A 19,688-nucleotide genomic window follows, 5' to 3' on the forward strand; every position below is an offset into this window, starting at 1 on the left:
CCCGTTTAACAATTTTTTCAGAATATTTGTAAATTCAAATATACGTCAATTCGTAAATTCAAAAACCTGAAAGTTCGAAAATCTGAAATAATAACTAACTAATAATAACTTAACTATTACTAAATATTAAATTATAGGTATTGGAATTTCCTTTCAAATCTGGCTGTTAATGAACGTAACGAATACCAATTTATCAGAAGTTACGAATTATCCGAAATAACGAATGCCGTATCGAAACGAACGGCACCTAACGAATCTAAGGCTGGATTCCCACCTATGCATTTTTAGTGCATTTTGCAGATTTGAACTACAGAACGTGTTCCATAGGAAAACATGTTAAATGGATTGTAGTGCAAATCTGCAAAATGCAAAAAGCACTAAAACTGCCTTAGGCTGGATTCACACCTATGCATTTTTAGCGCTTTTAGCGCTTTTTGCATTTTGCAGTCCATTCACCATGGTTTCCTATGGAACACGTTCTGTAGTGCAAATCTGCAAAATGCAAAAAGCACTAAGGTGTCCGTTTATGAAGCAGTGATCAGCGGTGATCCCGAGGATCACCGCTGATCACAGTTCATAAACAGTTTATGAAACAGTGATAATCGGGGGAGAACATGTTTGAACTTGTTCTCCCGCCGATTATCTCTACACACAGAGAATTCTCATGAATGACACAGTAAGGGCCAGTTTATGAAGCGGTGATCTCACCGCTTCACTGGCGATCTGAGTCAGAATTCACACTCCCAGGTTCACCAGCTCAGAGGTGGTGAATCAGGGAGTGAAGAGGAAATCTGGGGGGATCTGAGGGGGAAGGAGGAAGATTTTTAACTTCCTTATGCCTCGTTCAGACCCCCCAACACTGTAAGCATGTCCCCCTGTCATATTTATGTGTATACATATATATACATATATACATATAATGTGTATATGTATATATATATAATGTGTGTGTATATACATGTATATATAATGTGTGTGTGTGTATACATATGTATATAATGTAGGGGGACTCATTATTTTATTAACATTAATCGTCCTTGTATTGAGCGGTGATAATTTATCACTGCTTAATAAACTGACATCTCTGTATTTCTGGTGCTGTAATCTCGTAAAGTCTCACGAGATTCCAGTATCAGGGGCCGTTCTCCACTGTTTGAAGCATTTGTAGATCTCTTCACTCCTCCGAAGGTGAAGCGATCTACAAAGCTTCATAAACAGGCACACAGAGGAGAACGATCTTCACTGTGAATGCCGGAGAACGAAGCAGTGAATAGATTTCACTGCTTCATAAACGGACACCTAAAAATGCATAGGTGTGAATCCAGCCTTAGGGAGATTTCCCTTCATTTCCTGTCCCATAGCCAAAACAGAAAGCCCAGGTTCACATTGGGGGCAGGCTTGAAATTTCAAACCGACAATGCAGTCTGACTTCGGGGGCGATTTGACAGACATCCGTGCGGATTCCTGCAAGATGTCTATTCAAATCTACCCCCGAAGTCTCCAAAAGTCTCCAAAAGTCATATAGGGTAGAGCGTGTATGTGGCCTGTTGTAGTTTCCCTGGTTGGCCACTAGATAACACCCCCCCCCCCCCCCCCCCCCCCCAGCCTGAGAGGTTTTATTAGAGCTGTCTGGGTCAAATGCAAGCAATGCCCCTGCTATAAGAGGGGCACCTTAAGTGGGACTATAATATCAAGTTGGTAGCTGTAGTCGCTACAAGGGGCTTGGTAACAGGTTTCTCCGGTGGATGGACCTGAATTTAGATGGGGAAGTATATATCATACAGCTTCCCCTTAGAGGCAAGCTGAAGGTAGCAGGAGAATTTGCACATATGGGACAACTTGCATTTCCCTTTGGGGGGATGCTGGACTCTGGGACACCCCTCCTGTAGGGCCTCTTGACTTTTTTTTTTGTACTCTCTGGATTTTGTTATCTCTGACCTGCACAGCTAAGGCTCTTCCTTGCTTGTAGTATTGGTGGAGGGGAGCCTATGCTCCAGTGAGTAAGCCAATTTTTTGCATCCACAATTGGTGCATATATGTATAGATTTGCATGTGCTTTTATAATTCTTTCTACATGTATTTCTGTACTGTAAGAGATACTTGCTTATATTAAGATCATTTAGATTATCACCCCTTGGAGTCCTCCTGAGGAAGTCGGTTATCCTCTGAAATACGTAGAGGCAACAAGGTCAACCAAGACTTTTCCTGATAAATTTGAAGGCTATAGTCTATATACGTATAGGGGAGTCCAAAACATTCATTATTGTTTATTGTAAAAGTAGTGCAGCCACGTTTTTATCTATGTATCTTATGTGAGTAAAGATTGTATAAGTGTATGTTCTCCTAGTTTACTCGTCCTTACGCACCAATAAAAATCCGTAGTGTCCTTTCCCCTTGCGGGTATGTTCTATATACAAAGCTTAGGACTTTTCACTGTGCAGATCTTAAAAGGGGCTAAGGGCACTGTGAAAGGGGGAGGGTCTGATTTGAAAAGTGAGGGGGAATGAGGACTTAAATTAGGACAATTAAAAGATATATAATGTTGCATTTAAAAAATGTTTTGAGGTGCTAGGTCCAAAAGATTACGGTTCAAAAGCTGGGCCCAAAAATTTTTCTAAATGTCTGTCATGGTTATGCAATAGAGTTTTCTCTGTCAGCTTACCTGAACTCCATGTGTTCATCTCTAATGACCAGCTGCTTCTCATCTGACTGGTTTTATAACCTCTCCTCTAAGCATGGCCCCACCCCAGGCCCTATCAGGGAACCCTATATTAACCTGTGCACTGCAAGCCAGCAGTGCTGATCAACTATTGTGTGTTAGCCTCCGTGTGTACTTGCTGTGTTTCCTTCGTCTGATTCCTGTTACCGACTTTGGCCTGTTCTCGACTCTCCCTGTCTGCTTGTTACCCTGACCTTTGGCATGTTATGTTTATCCTTGTCTGCTAGTTGCCCTGACCTTTGGCTTACCCCTTACTTCCCTGTCGTTCCAGCCTGCTGCCTCCTTCCTCTTCTCCTGTAGTCTACGGTGAGTGTGAGCTGTGAGACCCTGGGGGCCGCGACCTGGAGCCAGACTGCAGCACAGTCCATCCTCACCACTAGAGGCTCTGGTGAACACCCGCTGGCTCTTAGACTCCGCGCCTTGGGGAATCTATGCTTTAGCTCCCACTGGGATCCATGTTAGTTATCCTGTAGACCTGCTTCCTGAACCTTCCAGGGTTCAATCCGCAGCAGTCAGTCCTAGGGTCCACTACCTTAGCGGTGCAATTCCGACTCCTACAGAGTGCATCTGTCACCTGGTCCCAGGTGACCTGACAATGTCCTGAAAAAAATAAGCGCATGCACAGGTAAAAGAGGCCGCTGCACGGATGGATACATACATATCATTGGTCCAGCTATATTATAGCCATATCTCAATAGCCTTATGTACTCCACATACTGGGGTGACAACATTAACCCTATTTTTTCTTACTTATGAAGCAGCTGCAACTTTATCTGCTCCCCTTCCATCTCCCCTTCACCAAATAAAGGCAGCAGGTGCCTTAAACTGAGAATTGTGAAAAAAGTCCTCCTGAGGAAGTGGGTTATTCTGTGAAACGCGTAGAGGCAACAACAGGGTGGACCAGGACCTCCCCTGTTACGATTTGAAGGCTAAAGTTTATATACGTACAGGGAAGTCCATAACACTGTAGAAGGAAATATATTGTTTATCTTAAGAATGGCGCACACACGTTTTTATCTATATATCTTATGTGAATAAAGATTGCAAAAGTGTACATTCTTCTAGTCTATTCGTCCTTATGCACCAAAAAAACAATCCGCGCAGTGTCCTTTCCCCTTGGAGGTATGTTCCATATACACAACTAATGGCTTTTAGCTGTGTAGATCTTAAAGGGGCTAAGGACTCCAATGTGAAAGGGGGTGGGGCTAATTTGAAAGGTAAGGGGTAATGAGGATCAGGATTCCTCGACTTTGCAGAAGGTATCATTAAAAGCTATACAATGCTGCTTTTCAGAAATGTTTTGAGGTGCTGAATGCAAAGGGTCGTCGTTCAAAAAATGGGGCCTGAAAAAGATAAACCCATACGTATCATTGGTCCAGCTATGTAATGGCCATATCCCAATAGCCTTGTGTACTCCACATGTCGGGGTAACAAAATTAACTCTATTTTTTCTTATATGCGAAGCAGCTGCAACTTTACCTTCTCACCCCTCCCCCCCACCTTTCCTTAGCCCAATAAAGGCCGCCGGTGCCTTTAACTGACAACTGTGACAAAATAGCAAAGGTGTCATTCTCGCTCTCTCACTTTAGCGTGGAAGAACTGATAAATGAAAAGCTTAGCCAAAGTGTAACAAGTACCGAGGGAATCAATTTATGGCAAAACAAGAAAATTAGAAAATGTCCCAGGGCCGTGTTAAACTGTGAAAAGTATTTCAGCGAGGAACAAATGGATGTCGTAAATTTTTATTTCCCCCCCATTTTCTTCTCTCTGTCTCGTTCCCCTCCCCCTTTCCTGCTGGTATGGAGCTTTCTGGGGCTTCAGAACTTATTGCAACCGTTAGTGAACACATCATGCACTCCATGTAAAAAGGGATGTCTGTATACTCTTAACTCAACTCAACCATTCTCAACCAGGGTTCCTTCAGAGGAGGCTAGGCATTCCTTGAGTAGTGGGTAACTGTCTGACCTGCATATTTCCAGGTCCAACACCACTTGGGGGAGCCAGCAGCATGACTGCAGTCTGCAAGGGTGGCATTCTGAACACCCCTGTAAGGGGGAGGGGGGGGGCATTCTTCCCATTCTTCCCACTGATCACCAACAATCTAAGGGGTCTTTGCCCAATGCTCCCCAGATGGACTACTCATAGTAGGGGTTCCCTGAGACCTGAACATTATTTAAAGAGTTCCTCTGGAGTTATAAGGTTGGGAAAGGCTGTTCTAACCTATTAAGGGGAACTTCAGTCACGAAAGACGTTTCTAGCCATTGTAAAGGATGCTATTTGTACTATATTTGCTATAGATGTATAGATGTAAGAGATATGCACTACAAATCTTCAATAAAGCTATTAGGATGTATCTCATACGTCCTTCTCTTGGTAGAGGCAGCAGCATGACTGCAATGGTGGCATTCTGACCAATACTGTAAGGGGGGGGGGGGGCATTCTTCCCACTGACCACCACCAATCTAAGGAATATTTGCCCAATCACCCCCAATGGACTAATCATAGTAGGGGTTCCCTGAGACCCGAACATTATTTCAAGCATTCTCCTGGGGGTTAAAAGGTTGGGAAAGGCTGGTTTACCCATTAAGGGGAACTTCAGTGATGAAAGACTTTTCTATCCATTGTAATGGATGCTATATGTACTATATTTGCTCTCACTTTGACCACTTGTGTGCCATAGATGTAGGAGATACACCCTACAAAACTTCAACAAAACTATCAGGATGTATCTCCTATGTCCTGCTCCTGTTAGAGCCAGAAGCATTACTGCAAGGGTGGCATTCTGACCACCACTGTAAGAGGGAGCACTCTTCCCCCTGACCACTACAAATCTAAGGTGCATCTGCCCAATGCCCCTCCCCCGATGGACTATTCATAGTAGGGGATCACCAAGACCTGAATATTATTTCAAGGGTTTCTCTGAAGTTATAAGGTTGGGAAAGGCTGTTATAACTTATTAAGGGAAACTTCAGTCATGAAAGACTTTTCTATCCATTGTAATTGATGCCTTTTGTACTATATCTTGCTCCCACTTTGACCATCTGCATGTTTTAGATGTAGGAGATACATCCTAAAAAATCTTCAATAAAGCTATTTGGATGTATCTCATACATCCTGCTCCTGGTAGAGCCAGCAGCATGACCGCAAGGGTGGCATTCTGACCACCACTGTAAGGGGGGGCTTTCTTCCCACTGACCACCACCAATCTAAGGTGCATCTGAGCATACCCCCGCCCTCCCCAATGGACTATTCACAGCAGGGGTTTACTGAGACCTGAACATTATTTCAAGGGTTCCTCTGATGTTATAAGGTTGGGAAAGGCTGTTCTAACCCATCAAGGTGAACTTCAGTGACAAAAGACTTTTCTATCCATTGTAATGGATGCTATTTGTACTATATTTTGTTCCCACTTTGACCACTTGTGTGCAGTACATGTAGGAGATCTGCCCTACAACTCTTCGACAAAGCTATTAGGATGTATCTCCTATGTCCTGTTCCTGGTAGAGCCAACAGCATGACTGCAAGGGTGGCATTCTGACCACCACTGTAAGGGGGGGCATTCTTTCCACTGACTACCACCAATAAAAGGTGAATCTGCCCAATGCCCCCCAAATGGACTATTCTATCCATTGTAATTGATACTATTTGTACTATATTTTGCTCCCACTTTGACCATTTGGGCGCCGTGGATGTAGGAGATATGCCCTACAAAGCTTTAACAATGTTTTTAGGATATATATTTAATGTGCAGCGCCCCAACAATCAATATGATTATTACCAAATCAATTTAATAAACTGTGTGAATCAACAAATATAATTCAAATAAAATATCATCAATAAAGTGCAAAGTGCATATAACCAATGTCCACAAAACCAATATAACTGCCAAATCAATTCACTGAGCTGCATTACCAATAAATATAATAAAAATAAAATTTAATGAATAAAGTGTAAAATACATGTAACTAAGTATAAATAAATCTTAACTCGCTCACTTTAGGTGAGTCAGCAAAACTCGTCTTCCCAGAGTGAGTAACACCACACCTCCACCACTACGCTCTCCCTAGATTGTATTGCTGCCCAAGTGCCCATATTTGCAGCTTATGATAATAGGATCACACTCCTCCTCAGCTGTGCTCCAATCCTCTGCAAACACCACCGGCACCTCTCTCTCCTCTTCACTGGGGGGGCAGCAGATAATTACATTGTGCTGTTTGGGGAAATTGCTCACCACACAGAGCCACAAATACCCAACATAGATTACTATTTATTGCATTTAGTAAAAGGTAATACACAATAATAAGCAAAGAATCAACTGTAAATGCGATAGACTGGAAATCCAAGGAAAAAATCCGGGCCGAACTTACAACTATGGCCGCTGCTTCTCGTGATGTCCCATTGTAAGCTCCGCCCTACGCGTTTCATGCAAATGCACGTCTTCGGGGGTCTTTGGGTTTGCGCAGCTAACATTTTTATTACTGAAGCACTATGGGGAAGAGAAGGACCCTGCTGGGAGTATCAGCCTCTTGAAATCCCTGTACAGCAGGGCTGGAGTGCAAGAGGAAGAAGCAACACAAGGAGCCAATCAGTTAATGTGCTAAAAAAAGAAGCACGCTGATAGGAGTAGAGAGCAGAGTGGCAGAAAGATGAGCTAATCACTGTCCTACTTCTTCTTTCACTGTCCAGTCACAGGTTGGGGGCATGTCCATGGTGACCTAGGATTAAAGTGGGTTGAATGTTGCTGGCTATCAGACTAAGGACATCTAGTGGCCAAAAAAAGAAATGAGGAGGAAATCTCTGGATTGCTGCAGGAAAAGCTTGTTTTGTTATTTTATCTTTTATGGGCTCTACATTTTTTGCTTGTTTTTTTTTTTTGGCTGGAGCTCTGCTTTAACCGCGAGTCTCAATACAGACAAACAAGCTCCTGGATATATCTCTATCTCCCCTCACATACCGCCAGCACCGATTAGCATAGTCAAATGAGAATTAAGTATGCAAAGATATGCCGCTAAGCCCTATTCATTGCTATCTGCATACGCATAATTTAATTTGCATACTTAAGCAGCTCCTCAGATGCATGTGTAATTCTCGCTTGTTCTGTAGCCGGAGTCATTTGTTAAGATTATAACCGTGTCTCCATCTTTTATTACGCTGCAGGGAATAGGACAGTGCCGATCCTTCAGAATAGAATTCTGCTGGCAGCAGAACTGTATATTTCATGAATGAGAAAGTTCCCACTTAGAGAAGTTTTACAGTTTTTAAAGTAGAACTCGGATCCTGTAAATCACCTAAAAAGATCGAGCTGAAAGGTCCCTCCTACCATCCTTCTATTCAAGTGATGCAGCCTCCGTCAATCTCCTTGACAAATAACAGCAGCGTTGTCAGCCTGCCATGCATGCTCTGTTGTCTGACAGTTAGCCCCATAGTAGGGTGTAGGCCCTTGGACTTGACCTGAAAGCATTGCGGGGATTGGCTCTTGGTCAGGTTCTCCCCTCCCATGAGGGGGAGAACTTTTGTAAGAGCCTCACCTAGTACTTGGGTAGACCTTGCTTTGGCAGGTCTCCCGAAGAATGGGGTCCACTTGGCTTCAGCTGGGTGGACCCCGAGTACCCCAGTCCCTGTCAGGAGCCTTGCGCCCTGGGGAATTAAGGCCAGGGTGCTTTCTCTTTGGAGAAGGACCATTTGTACACCCTGTACATTTTTGTGTGCTTCACATTTGTGTGCTCACTTATTTTTGCATCTGGTGTTTTGTTTCGAGTGTGTACACTGCACCGCGGAGTTTCAAAAAAAAATTCAAAAAGTGCACATGGCAGACTGATGGCATACAGTAAAGCATGGGGCCACAACTACTGAAAATTGATTTAGGGTTTACACTTTAACAAGAGTTGATATAAGTTATCAGCCTCACAGGGAGTGCATTGTTTTCAATAGGTCAGGTATACAGTACCATGTATTCTGAGTAGAGATGAGCTTAAGGCTCAGGCCAAGCAGAAATTTAGACTGACCCTTGGCTGTTCGGCCATTTGGACGAACATCTAAACATCATGTATAATAACTGTATTATTACCACTAATATACGTGACAGCACCCTACGGTCAATGGTTCTTAAGTACGCTGGCAGTTGCAGGCGATGCCAAATCCTTAAGAACGAGTGACATTACCGGCCCCATTCATCCGCGGCCATAAGAGCAATTGAGAACAGATAGTTCCCCCATAATTCATACCTGGTGCTGTAGGTTAAAAAATTTAAGGGGGACCCCACACAACAAACAGCTTGGGGTCCACCCCAATTCTATACCAGACTCTTCGGGTCTGTTATAGATTTTAATGGGGACCCCCCATTCCAACAAATATTTCAAAAGGAAAAAATAATGCAGTCCTCCCAAATAACTGGAAAAGTAATAGGAACCGGGTTCCATCATTGGTGTCATTGGGAGGAATAGTGCCCCATTGCTGTTGTCAGTGGGAGGAATAGTGCCCTATCAGTGGTGTCAGTAGAAGGAATAGTGCCCCATTGTCAGTGTCAGTGGGAGGAATAGTGCCCCATCGTCGTTGGCAGTGGGAGGAATAGCGCCCCATCATTGGTGTTGGTGGGAGGAATAGTGCCCCATTGCTGGTGTCAGTGGGAGGAATAGTGCCCCATCATTGGTATCAGTGGGAGGAATAGTGCCCCACCCATCATTGGAGCACAGGTGTGTCAGGAGGAGGCTGCCTCTGGAGCTGCTGCTGATCCGTGTGAGAGGGGACTGGTGAGGAAATCTATCCCAGCTCTCCTGGCCCCTTTCTGGGGAAGCCATGGAGGCCAGCAGGGCCTCTCCTGCTGGAAGCTCCCAGCCATCTCCTGGGCCATCAGGTGACATGCCTTCCTCTGTACAAACCATGGCTTGTGATCTCTCTGTCCCTGGTAAGGATGAAGGCTCAGAGGCAATTCAGGAGCGAGTGGTGGCCGGGATTAAAGCCCTGAATAGGGAAAGAGACAAACTCTATAAACTGAGAGCGGAGCTGAAGCGCTTGAGAAGACAGCGTGAGGGCTTGCACAGCCAGAAACGTGGGTCCATGGATCCGGAGATCCAACTGGCCAAGGTCCGGGTGGAACATCAGGAGACCATTGTGTCCATCATGGAAGGAAGAGATGGGCCATTTAAGGAAAAGTTCTGCAATGACAGAAGGTTTGCCAGGATGACAAAAATGGAGGTGGAGGAGGAGACCCCCAGTTCAGACCCCCTGCCCCCTCAGGGAGAGGTAAGCAGCCCCATGCCTTCCCAGGACTCAGGAGGCATGCTCAGGGCCATCCAGGCAATGGAGTCTCCTATACGGGAAGATCAGTTGGTGTTCCATGAGGAGGACATTACTGATAACATGCCTGACAAGGTAAAGCCTGTCAAGCCCCATGTGGTGCATAAAACTGTTTTTGTGAACACTGTGACTGATACAGACAATGTGCCCAGTGACAATCAGGCTGCTAATCCCATGTGTAGCAATGCTGTGCCTGCTGATGCTGCAGTACAGCAAAGTTTGCATTTAAAAAATGACATTCCTGCAGATGAACTACAAGATTCAGCAGAGCCAATTAACCCCCCTTTAGCTGAGTCTAAAGCTGTTTGCCCCACAGCTGCTGAGGACTCTACAGCACAGCTTCAGGAGACAGCTGGTATTGCAGCAGAAACTGTGATTATTCCTGATGGGAATGTGAATGTTTGTGTGACTGATAAAAATCATCTCAGTACAAGTGTGATGAATAATGGTCCCAGTTCAAGTGTGATGGACAGTCCTACCAACTCCGTTCCAGCAGATAATAATAATTGTAATGTACAGACTAATGTAACATCCGTGTGGGGCCTTGGCCCTGATAAGCCTACATTTGCTCAGGTGGTACGCTCTGCTCCTGGTAGCTCCGCCCCCAAGAGGGTTTTCCTCCTGCGACCTACCACCTTGAGCACCCTGGGATCTGGTCTTGGGTCTCTGGCTTCTGCTGGGGGTCCAAGAAGAAATGTAGTGATTCTTAAATGGGAAGGTGGTGCAACCCCTCCAGCACGGCGTGCAGTGGTGGACATGATTTTGGAGATGGGTTTTGGGGCAAACGATCTGTATGCCCTAATACATGTTGCTGGGAGCCGGGAATATACTATTAGTTTCACCAGGCCAGAGGGTCTTGACCTGTTCTGGGAGAGATATGAGGCTCGGTGCAGGTCAAGACCCGAATGGGAAGGTCTGACCCCAGTTGCAGTTTCACAAAGGTCTACAGTGAAAAAAATCACAATTATTCTCACTAATGAGAGTGTTCCTGCTCGAGATCTAGAGGTCTGGTTAAAGAATTATGGTGAGGTATTGACTAAGCCCGATAAAATACTTGATGAGCGTAACATCTGGACTGGGGGTTGGTCGGTTACAGTCAGGTTGGCCAGGGATGGGAATGTTGTCCGTCACCTGCCCTCCTCAGCTTTTATAGGGAGGGATAGGATGACTATTTTCTACCCTGGTCAGCCGAAGCTGTGTCACCGCTGTGGAGAAAAGGGGCATTTGAGCTCTTCCTGTTCAGCCTTGATATGTTCAGTGTGTCGGGGTCAGGGTCATATGGCCAAGGACTGCACCGAGATGATCAGGTGCAACCTGTGCCTGCGCCTTGGCCACCCCTATAGCAGATGTCCTGAAGCCTGGCACAATATGGAGAAGGAGGTAATTGATGACATGTCAAGGCTGGACAGGATGGAGGGTGAGGCCCCTGGTGTACCATCCTCCTCTGCGGTGACCGACTCCCTTGGTCCTGCTCAGGATCCCTCTCCAGTTCCTGTGGCCACCCCTCCTGTGTCTGTAAGTATTCCTTCTGTATCTGTCTCTGTGTCCCCCCAGCCTACTGTATCCCCTCCTCTTGTGTCAGAACCTTCCAAGTCTATGCCCCCCGAGTCAGTTACCCCCCAGGAGTCTACCCCTCCTAAGTCTGATTCAAAGGGAGCACCCCCCCCCCACCAGGAGTGGTAGCGGGTACTAAAAAGGTTGCTTCTTCCTCTATAAAGAAGTCTTCTGTAAAGACTTCACAGAAAAAAGTAAGAGATGACGGCATCTCTGAAGCTGACCTGCAGTACCTGGAGGAGAGAAGGAAGGTTGGGAAGCGGAAGAAGCAGGTGGTGAGGACGGAACAGGCTCCAGTGCCTGTCTCCAACCGTTATAGGTCCTCTAATTGGGAAATTTCTTCATCTGGAGCTTCTTCGGAGCGAAGTTCTGATTCTGAGATGGAGTTTGAGGCGGCCTCAAGAAAGAGAGAGGCTTCTGGTGATGAGCAGCAGAGGGGAGCTAAGAAGCATTCCACCCAATAACCCAAATGGCGGTTCCCCCTCCGTTAAAAGTGGTGACAATAAATGTCGCCAGCATTAAGTCAGTAAGAGCTCGTTCTATGGCCTTCTTTTTGTTCAGCCAATTAGATGCTGAAATTTTATTTTTGCAAGAGACTAGGCTCACCTCCTTGGCAGATATTCATATGGCCAAGAGAGAGTGGAGGTATGGTCCATCTTACTGGTCTCTTGCGGCCGAGCCTTACGGCGGTGTGGCGGTGTTGTTTAAAACCGGCATGGTAACTGTCCGGCGGGTTATTGAGGTGGAGATTGGGAGATGTATGGTCTTAGACGTCCTTGTGGGAGGGCAGGACCTGCGCCTAATTAATGTTTATGGGCCGCACACAAAGTGGGACAGGAAATGCCTTTTTACAAGGATCAAGCCATTTCTTTTTACATCCCGGCAAGTGGTCTTTGGAGGTGACTTTAATACAGTAACTAGGCCCAAGGACAGGAAGGACTTCAAGGACAGGCTGGGATATGATAGCGTTTTTTTAAATAGTATGGTTAGGGATGCTGGTCTTGTGGATGTGCACATTAAGCACCTCCCGGATGACACTGGGTTCACCTTTCATCGAGGTAATAGTCAGAGTAGAATAGATAGGTTTTTTTTGAAGGAGACCTCTGCTTTCTCACCCCCAGTGGTGCAGGCAGTGGAGTTCTCTGATCACTGTATGCTATCTGTGGTCCTGAATGCTTCAGACGCCCCTCAGAGGGGTAAGGGCATCTGGAGATTGAATTCGACTCTACTCAAGGAAGAACATGTTAGACAATCCTTTGAGGAATTCTTTCAGGCACAGGTGACCATCCTGGACTTTTGTAGCAGCAAGGCTGAGTGGTGGGAGCTGACCAAAAAGAGGATTGCTGGATTCTTCAGGGGCCTAGCCAATAGAAAGCAGTTTAATAAATACATGACCTACCAACGTTTACGGAGGAAGCTGGATATTCTTGTCTCGAGAGGAGGAGATCCTGGGGCAATCTCGGAAGTGAAACTCCTTCTCAGGAAGTGTCAATATGACCGGCATGCCTCTTTGGTTCTGGAGAGGGACTATGGGAAGTACCACTCGCCTGACCCTTACCAGAACTGCAAACAAGGTGTAGCTGTTAAAACGGTCGTTGGCCTTAAGGACAGTACAGGTTCCTTGACAAAGTCCAGGTCAGGGATTCTGGAGGTCGTTAGGTCCTTTTATGCTGACCTTCTTGGGAGGAAAGAGCTTGACCGTGACAAGATGGAAAGCTTTTTGGACTCTACTCCAGGTCTAAATGATGAAGATGTCCCATTGATGAATTTGACAGAGGAGATCACAGTTGAAGAGGTGATGAGGGCAATTGAACAGCTTGCCATCAAAAAGTCACCTGGACCGGATGGCTTGACGGCTGAGTTTTACAAAGCTTTTAAGCCTATTCTGGCCCCACATTTGGTAGAGGTTTTTAACAGTTGCCTTGCAGAGGGGGTACTTCCCCCTTCCATGAGGCACTCAGCTGTGATTCTTCTTTCAAAGGGTAAAGATCCTTCGATGATTGAGAATTGGCGCCCCATCAGCCTTCTTAATGTCGATAGAAAGATACTGGCAAAGATCATTTTCTGGCGCCTATCGTCAGTAGCAGAGTCTTTGCTTTCTCGTCATCAGCACTGTTCGGTCCAGGGTAGGTGCACCTTCACAGCAGTTTTAGCTGTCCGGGAGGCCTTGGAGCGATGCAGGGCTGCAGGCTGGGGAAAGTATTTGCTGACATTGGATCAGGCAAAAGCTTTTGATCGTGTTAACCATGAGTACCTGTGGTTGCTCCTTAGTACGTACGGTCTGCCGGGTGGTTTTGTCAATTGGTTAAAAGTCTTGTATAAGGGGGCAGAAAGCTTTCCTCTTGTTAATGGTTGGGTTGGGCAGTCCTTTGAGGTTGGCTCCGGGGTGCGCCAGGGTTGTCCCCTGAGTCCCTTGCTCTATGTGTTTGCAATCGACCCCTTCATCAGGAGGCTAGAGAGCGGCATGTTGTGTGGGGTGCCAGTGGGGCTCCCAGGTGAGCCGCCTTTGAGGGTTGTTGCCTATGCGGACGATGTGTCCGTGATTGTCACTGGGGCGGATGAAGCAGAGGAGGTGGTCTCTCTGACATCACGGTATTCTGAAGCATCAGGCTCCAAGATCAATCAGGAAAAGACTGAAGTTTTCTGGATGGGAAAGGAAGGTGAGGGTTTTGATCTCCCAGACACCTTTCCAGTGCCCCAGGAAAGAATTAAGATTCTAGGCATTGAATTTGGACCTGGCGATTATGGCCTCAAAAACTGGGAAGGCAGACTGGAAATTGCCAATACTAAGGTGGTCAGCTGGAAGAGATGGAAGTTATCTATGAGGGAAAGGGTTGATCTGATTAAGACTTACCTGATTCCGATCTTCTTGTATGTCAGCTTTGTCTGCATCTTGCCAGTGTCTCTCTATGCTAGGGTCAGTAGTGTGTTCTTCCAGATGTTGTGGGGGAACAGACTGAACCCCATCAAGAGGAATGTCACCTATCTATCCAGGAGGGAGGGTGGCTTAGGTATGGTCAACCCAGTTCTTTTCTTTTCACTGCTTTTTCTCAAGTTTAACATTGGTAATATGCTTGCAGTGGAACCTCCTGGATGGGTAGGCATCTTTAGATCTTGGTTTAGGCCTTTTCTGCGACTTTGGGAAGAGGGTGGCCAAGTGAAGAATCTCAGGGGTCATCGTGGTCAGCTACCAGCCTATGTCGCTCCGTGCCTGAAGTTACTACGGCAGTGGCGATTGTCGGCTGAAGATCTCAGATCGGTTCCGAGGAAAGTCCTTATGAGTCGAGTCTTGAGCGAAGTCTTTCATGACCCACTGGCCTTAAGGGATTGCCCAGGCCCAGTTTTGAGGGCAGGGTTAAGACTTATTAATTTGGACAGAGTACCCCCTAAATTTAGGGATCTGGCCTGGTTGTGCTTCCATGGGAGGCTCTATGTTAGGGGCAATTTGAAATTCCGCAGTGGGGTGGATCGTAGCTGTCCTCGGGAGGAGTGTGCAGGTGAGGAGGAGACTATGGACCATTTTCTGCTTCATTGCCCGTTTAACATAGAAGTGTACAAACAGGTGGGGCGGGCCCTCGGTGTCCCTTTCCTCTCCAGGCTGGGTTATGCTGAGTGGGTGTATGGAGCATTCAATACTGGTGGGCTTTTTTGTTTAGATACACTTTTTCTAGTTAGCCTAGTAGTCCGTTATTTCACTTGGAACGCACGGTGTCAGGTCTGCATTCGGCGTAAAATTCTTCCTGTTGAGGTGGTGGTGTATGACATTCTGCATGAGGTGGAGAAGATTCGGGTGCTCGAGAGAGACAAGCGGAGTCAGGGGGCTTGGTTGAAGGCGTGGAGGGGTTTCAAGCCTCCCTGACTGCCAGGAGTCTCTTTCCCGGGTGTGGCTGTCTGTCTCTTATCACCCTAGATTATTATTATTTGGATTTATTTTTTGATAAATGGCTGCGTACATAGGTGATGGGTTGTGCCTCTTAGGCCCTCTCTGCTGCTTTATGTAAATAGTTTTGGTAGTGGATTATGTATATATTGTATATATTCTGAACATGGATGTGTATTCCTTGGATTTATGTTGAAGTTTTGTACTTTGGTTTTGTTTTTTACTTTTGTATAAAATTGGTTGCTTGATTCTTTTTAATAAAAGATCAATAGTGCCCTATCAGTGGTGTCAGTGGAAGGAATAGTGCCCCATCGTCGTTGGCAGTGGGAGGAAAAGCGCCCCATCGTTGGTGTCAGTGGGAGGAATAGCGCCCCATCGTTGGTGTCAATGGGAGGAATAGCGCCCCATCGTTGGTGTCAATGGGAGGAATAGCGCCCCATTGTTGGTGTCGGTGGGGGGAATAGCGCCCCATTGTTGGTGTCAGTGGGAGGAATAGCGCCTCATTGTTGGTGTCAGTGGGAGGAATAGCGCCCTATTGTTGGTGTCAGTGGGAGGAATAGCACCCCATCGTTGGTGCCAGTGGGAGGAATAGCACCCCTATCGTTGGTGCCAGTGGGAGGAATAGCGCCCCATCTTTGGTGTCAGTAGGAGGAATAGCGCCCCATCATTGGTGTCAGTGGGAGGAATAGCGCCCCATCTTTGGTGCCAGTGCGAGGAATAGTGTTCCATTGTTGGTATCAGTGGAAGGAATAGTGTCTTGTTATATCAGTGGGAGAAATATTGCCCCATTGTTGGTGTCAGTGGCAGGAATAGTGACCCATCATTGGTTTCAGTGGGCGGAATAGTGCCCCATCATTGGTTTCAGTGGAAGGAATAATGCTCCATCATTGGTGTAAGTTGAAGGAATAGTGCCCTATCGTTGGTGTCAGGGGAACTATTAGTGCTTCACCACTGATGTCAGTGGGAGAAATAATACTCTATTGTTGGTGTCAGAGAGAATAGTGCCCTATTTAACGGCAAGCAAACGGGCCACAGTTTAGGGAACACTGGACTAGAGATGATATACAGTATATGGTATGTGTGTGTCTGTTAGTTCTCTTAATGAAGGTGGGCTGCAGTCCAATGTAATGTCGGTTGCCAAATAAAGTTTTTTCATACAACTTTTTCCTGCAAAATCCTTGCAAGTTCCCTGCCAAATCCCCTTAATTTGAGTCTAAAAATGATCTCTGTACCAATAAATGCAAATGAAAACATTGCAAAACTATAACGTGTAGCAAGAAAGCCAAGGTGTCTTGTCAGTTGTAACAATTTTTTTTTTTATATTGAAAAGTGAAGATGTCACCTATTGTGAAAGTGAAAATCCTCTCTGAGAACAGACACCACAAGATGTCCACTAGTATGACTAGTATGTCCTTTAAACTGGCTTCACTTTTTGAAGGGTTCGACTTAACCCTGAGTTTAGAACTAAGCCCCATCCAGCTACCATTTTTATTTTCCAATGTGAATGCCTCATTGTGTACTATTTTTCTTTTATTAGACAGAGGGATGGGAGTTGGGTGAGGCCTAAAGAAGAGCCTTCAGCAAAAAAAAGTGAAACCCTATTTACTATAAAATATGAAGGAGGAAACAACATAATACAATCAAACCAATCCCTCTTCTGGGGTAGCCAATTGGCCAAGTTTACCCGCAGGATGAATATGGTGGCGTGTAGATTTGATACTCACCTGGTAGGTGATGGGCTACGCATGTAGCGTGCTTGGACAGCCAAAATATCATCATCATCTTTATCAGGTACAACTTGCTCCTTTTCCTCGTCTGGGGCTGTTGCCATTGTGATTGGCAGGTTGATGGACCTGAAGGAAAATAATCAAGTTTAGAATTTAAATGTAAAAGTGGTCTGAGAGTCTTATAGAAAGGATTAGGAAATGAAAAGCTGAGTACATATAGATATCTCCAGCAAATTTACCAGCATACGCAGTCATTAGGGATGAGCTTAGTGCTTGGTCCAAACATAAGTTTGGACCAAACACTGGCTGTTCGGATGTTTGTCTGAATGCTGAATGTTACGGGCATTTGACGTGGATGAATGTGACAGCTTCCGGCTGTCATTGGCTGCTAAGGAAGCATCCTTACCAACCAGTGATGTCACCTGGCCCATTCACCTACATGGTCAGGAATCCCACATAAGCAAACGGGTAGGGAAAGGAGCCTTACATCACTGCCTAAATGAGGCCACATGGCCATATTTGGGCAATGATGTCACCACTATTCCCACCCCCTTCCTTTATTTACCTGCAAGGGCAAAGCATAGGTTGACTTTATAGGTGGCTATAGGCATGGGACAACATTCAAGCATGCAGGCACCATCTGGATGGCCGTTGACAACACAAAGTACTCCATAAAGCGTGTGAACTTGTTTTCTAACCCAGTGGTTCTCAATCTCAGTCCTCAAGTATCCCCAATGGGCCATGTTTTGGGAACTTCCCTTAGATAAAATAGCTCTTATCAATACCATGTCATTGATATTGATTTAAAGCAGCTGTGCAAAGTTAAGGAAAGCCTGAAAACATGGCTCTTTGAGGGTACTTGAGGACGGAGGTTGACAACCACTTTTCTAACCTATCTGACCAATGATCCTCATGGGAGCAATTAGGTGACTCTGCCTATGGTGTCCGTTTATGAAGCAGTGATCAGCGGTGATCCCGAGGATCACCGCTGATCACAGTCCATAAACAGTTTATGAAACAGTGATAATCGGGGGAGAACATGTTTGAACTTGTTCTCCCGCCGATTATCTCTACACACGGAGAATTCTCATGAATGACACAGTAACGGCCAGTTTATGAAGCGGTGATCTCACCGCTTCACTGGCGATCTGAGTCAGAATTCACACTCCCAGGTTCACCAGCTCAGAGGTGGTGAATCGGGGAGTGAAGAGGAAATCTGGGGGGATCTGAGGGGGAAGGAGGAAGATTTTTAACTTCCTTATGCCTCGTTCAGACCCCCCAACACTGTTAGCATGTCCCCCTGTCATATTTATGTGTATACATATATATACATATATACATATAATGTGTATATGTATATATATATATAATGTGTGTGTATATACATGTATATATAATGTGTGTGTGTGTATACATATGTATATAATGTAGGGGGACTCATTATTTTATTAACATTAATCGTCCGTGTATTGAGCGGTGATAATTTATCACCGCTTAATAAACTGACATCTCTGTATTTCTGGTGCTGTAATCTCGTAAAGTCTCACGAGATTCCAGTATCAGGGGCCGTTCTCCACTGTTTGAAGCATTTGTAGATCTCTTCACTCCTCCAAAGGTGAAGCGATCTACAAAGCTTCATAAACTGGCACACAGAGGAGAAAGATCTTCACTGTGAATGCCGGAGAACGAAGCAGTGAATAGATTTCACTGCTTCATAAACGGACACCTTAGTCTATACACATGAGATCCTCACCCAGTTAACCCAGTTTAGTTCACCATTTTTAATATTGAAGTGAAGTGAAAAACGGACAAAAACATAAACATTTGAAAAGTTTTAGGTTCACATTTTGTATCATTAAAATTCATACAAATTCTGGAGTGCATCTATGATCCTTATTATGCTTTATTGATTAAAAGGCAAGTATCCAAAAGATAAAGAGGACTCCAACGCATTTCGGCAAAAGTCTTAATCTTAGCTGTGATCAAGGCTTTTGCTGAAATGCATTAGCGTCTTGTTGGTCATGGGTATAGCCTGGATAACTTGCCCTGTAACCAATGAGGCATAATAAGGATTATAGACGGACTCCAGCATTTGTGTCTATTTTAATGGTATGGAAGGTGAACAGAAGCCTAGCTCTTGAGACCGGTTTCCCACGGGCAGCAGAGGTACGGAGGTAGAGCTAATGTTTGTGTGTGTGGTTGACCTTTTGTATCATCAATTATTTGGAAAGGGTAAAACAGGCCATGCACTAGCAGGCTTTTGATCGTAATTTTCCATTTTAGAAACATGCGTTCAAATTTCTAATGGTTACTGGGGTCAAATGGGCGTTCATTTTCAACCACAGTAACAATAAAATTCGAAGGAGTGGAAAATTTTGAGCAAATTTCTAACAGTGAATGTGGTTTTCGTCCAGGAAAGCACATTCGTTCCAAAATCGAATGTTAAAAGCAAAATACATTTTTGAAGTACTTTGAAACAAAATTTGTCACGTCATCGAAAGTACTGAGAATT

The 19,688-nt window shown here is 45.3% G+C and overlaps 1 protein-coding gene across 1 annotated transcript in view; it reads right to left on the bottom strand.

Moving 5' to 3' along the window:
* Nucleotides 1-19,688, bottom strand: part of STYXL2 (serine/threonine/tyrosine interacting like 2) — a 140,487-nt gene that overhangs the window by 94,667 nt on the left and 26,132 nt on the right. The window contains exon 2 of the mRNA XM_073617369.1: nt 17,174-17,302. Coding sequence (XP_073473470.1) covers nt 17,174-17,280 — 107 coding nt within the window. The 5' untranslated portion in view covers nt 17,281-17,302. The remainder of the gene's footprint in view (nt 1-17,173; nt 17,303-19,688) is intronic.

Source organism: Aquarana catesbeiana, linkage group LG02 (genome assembly GCF_042186555.1).
Source record: "Aquarana catesbeiana isolate 2022-GZ linkage group LG02, ASM4218655v1, whole genome shotgun sequence".
Classification (NCBI taxonomy): domain Eukaryota; kingdom Metazoa; phylum Chordata; class Amphibia; order Anura; family Ranidae; genus Aquarana; species Aquarana catesbeiana.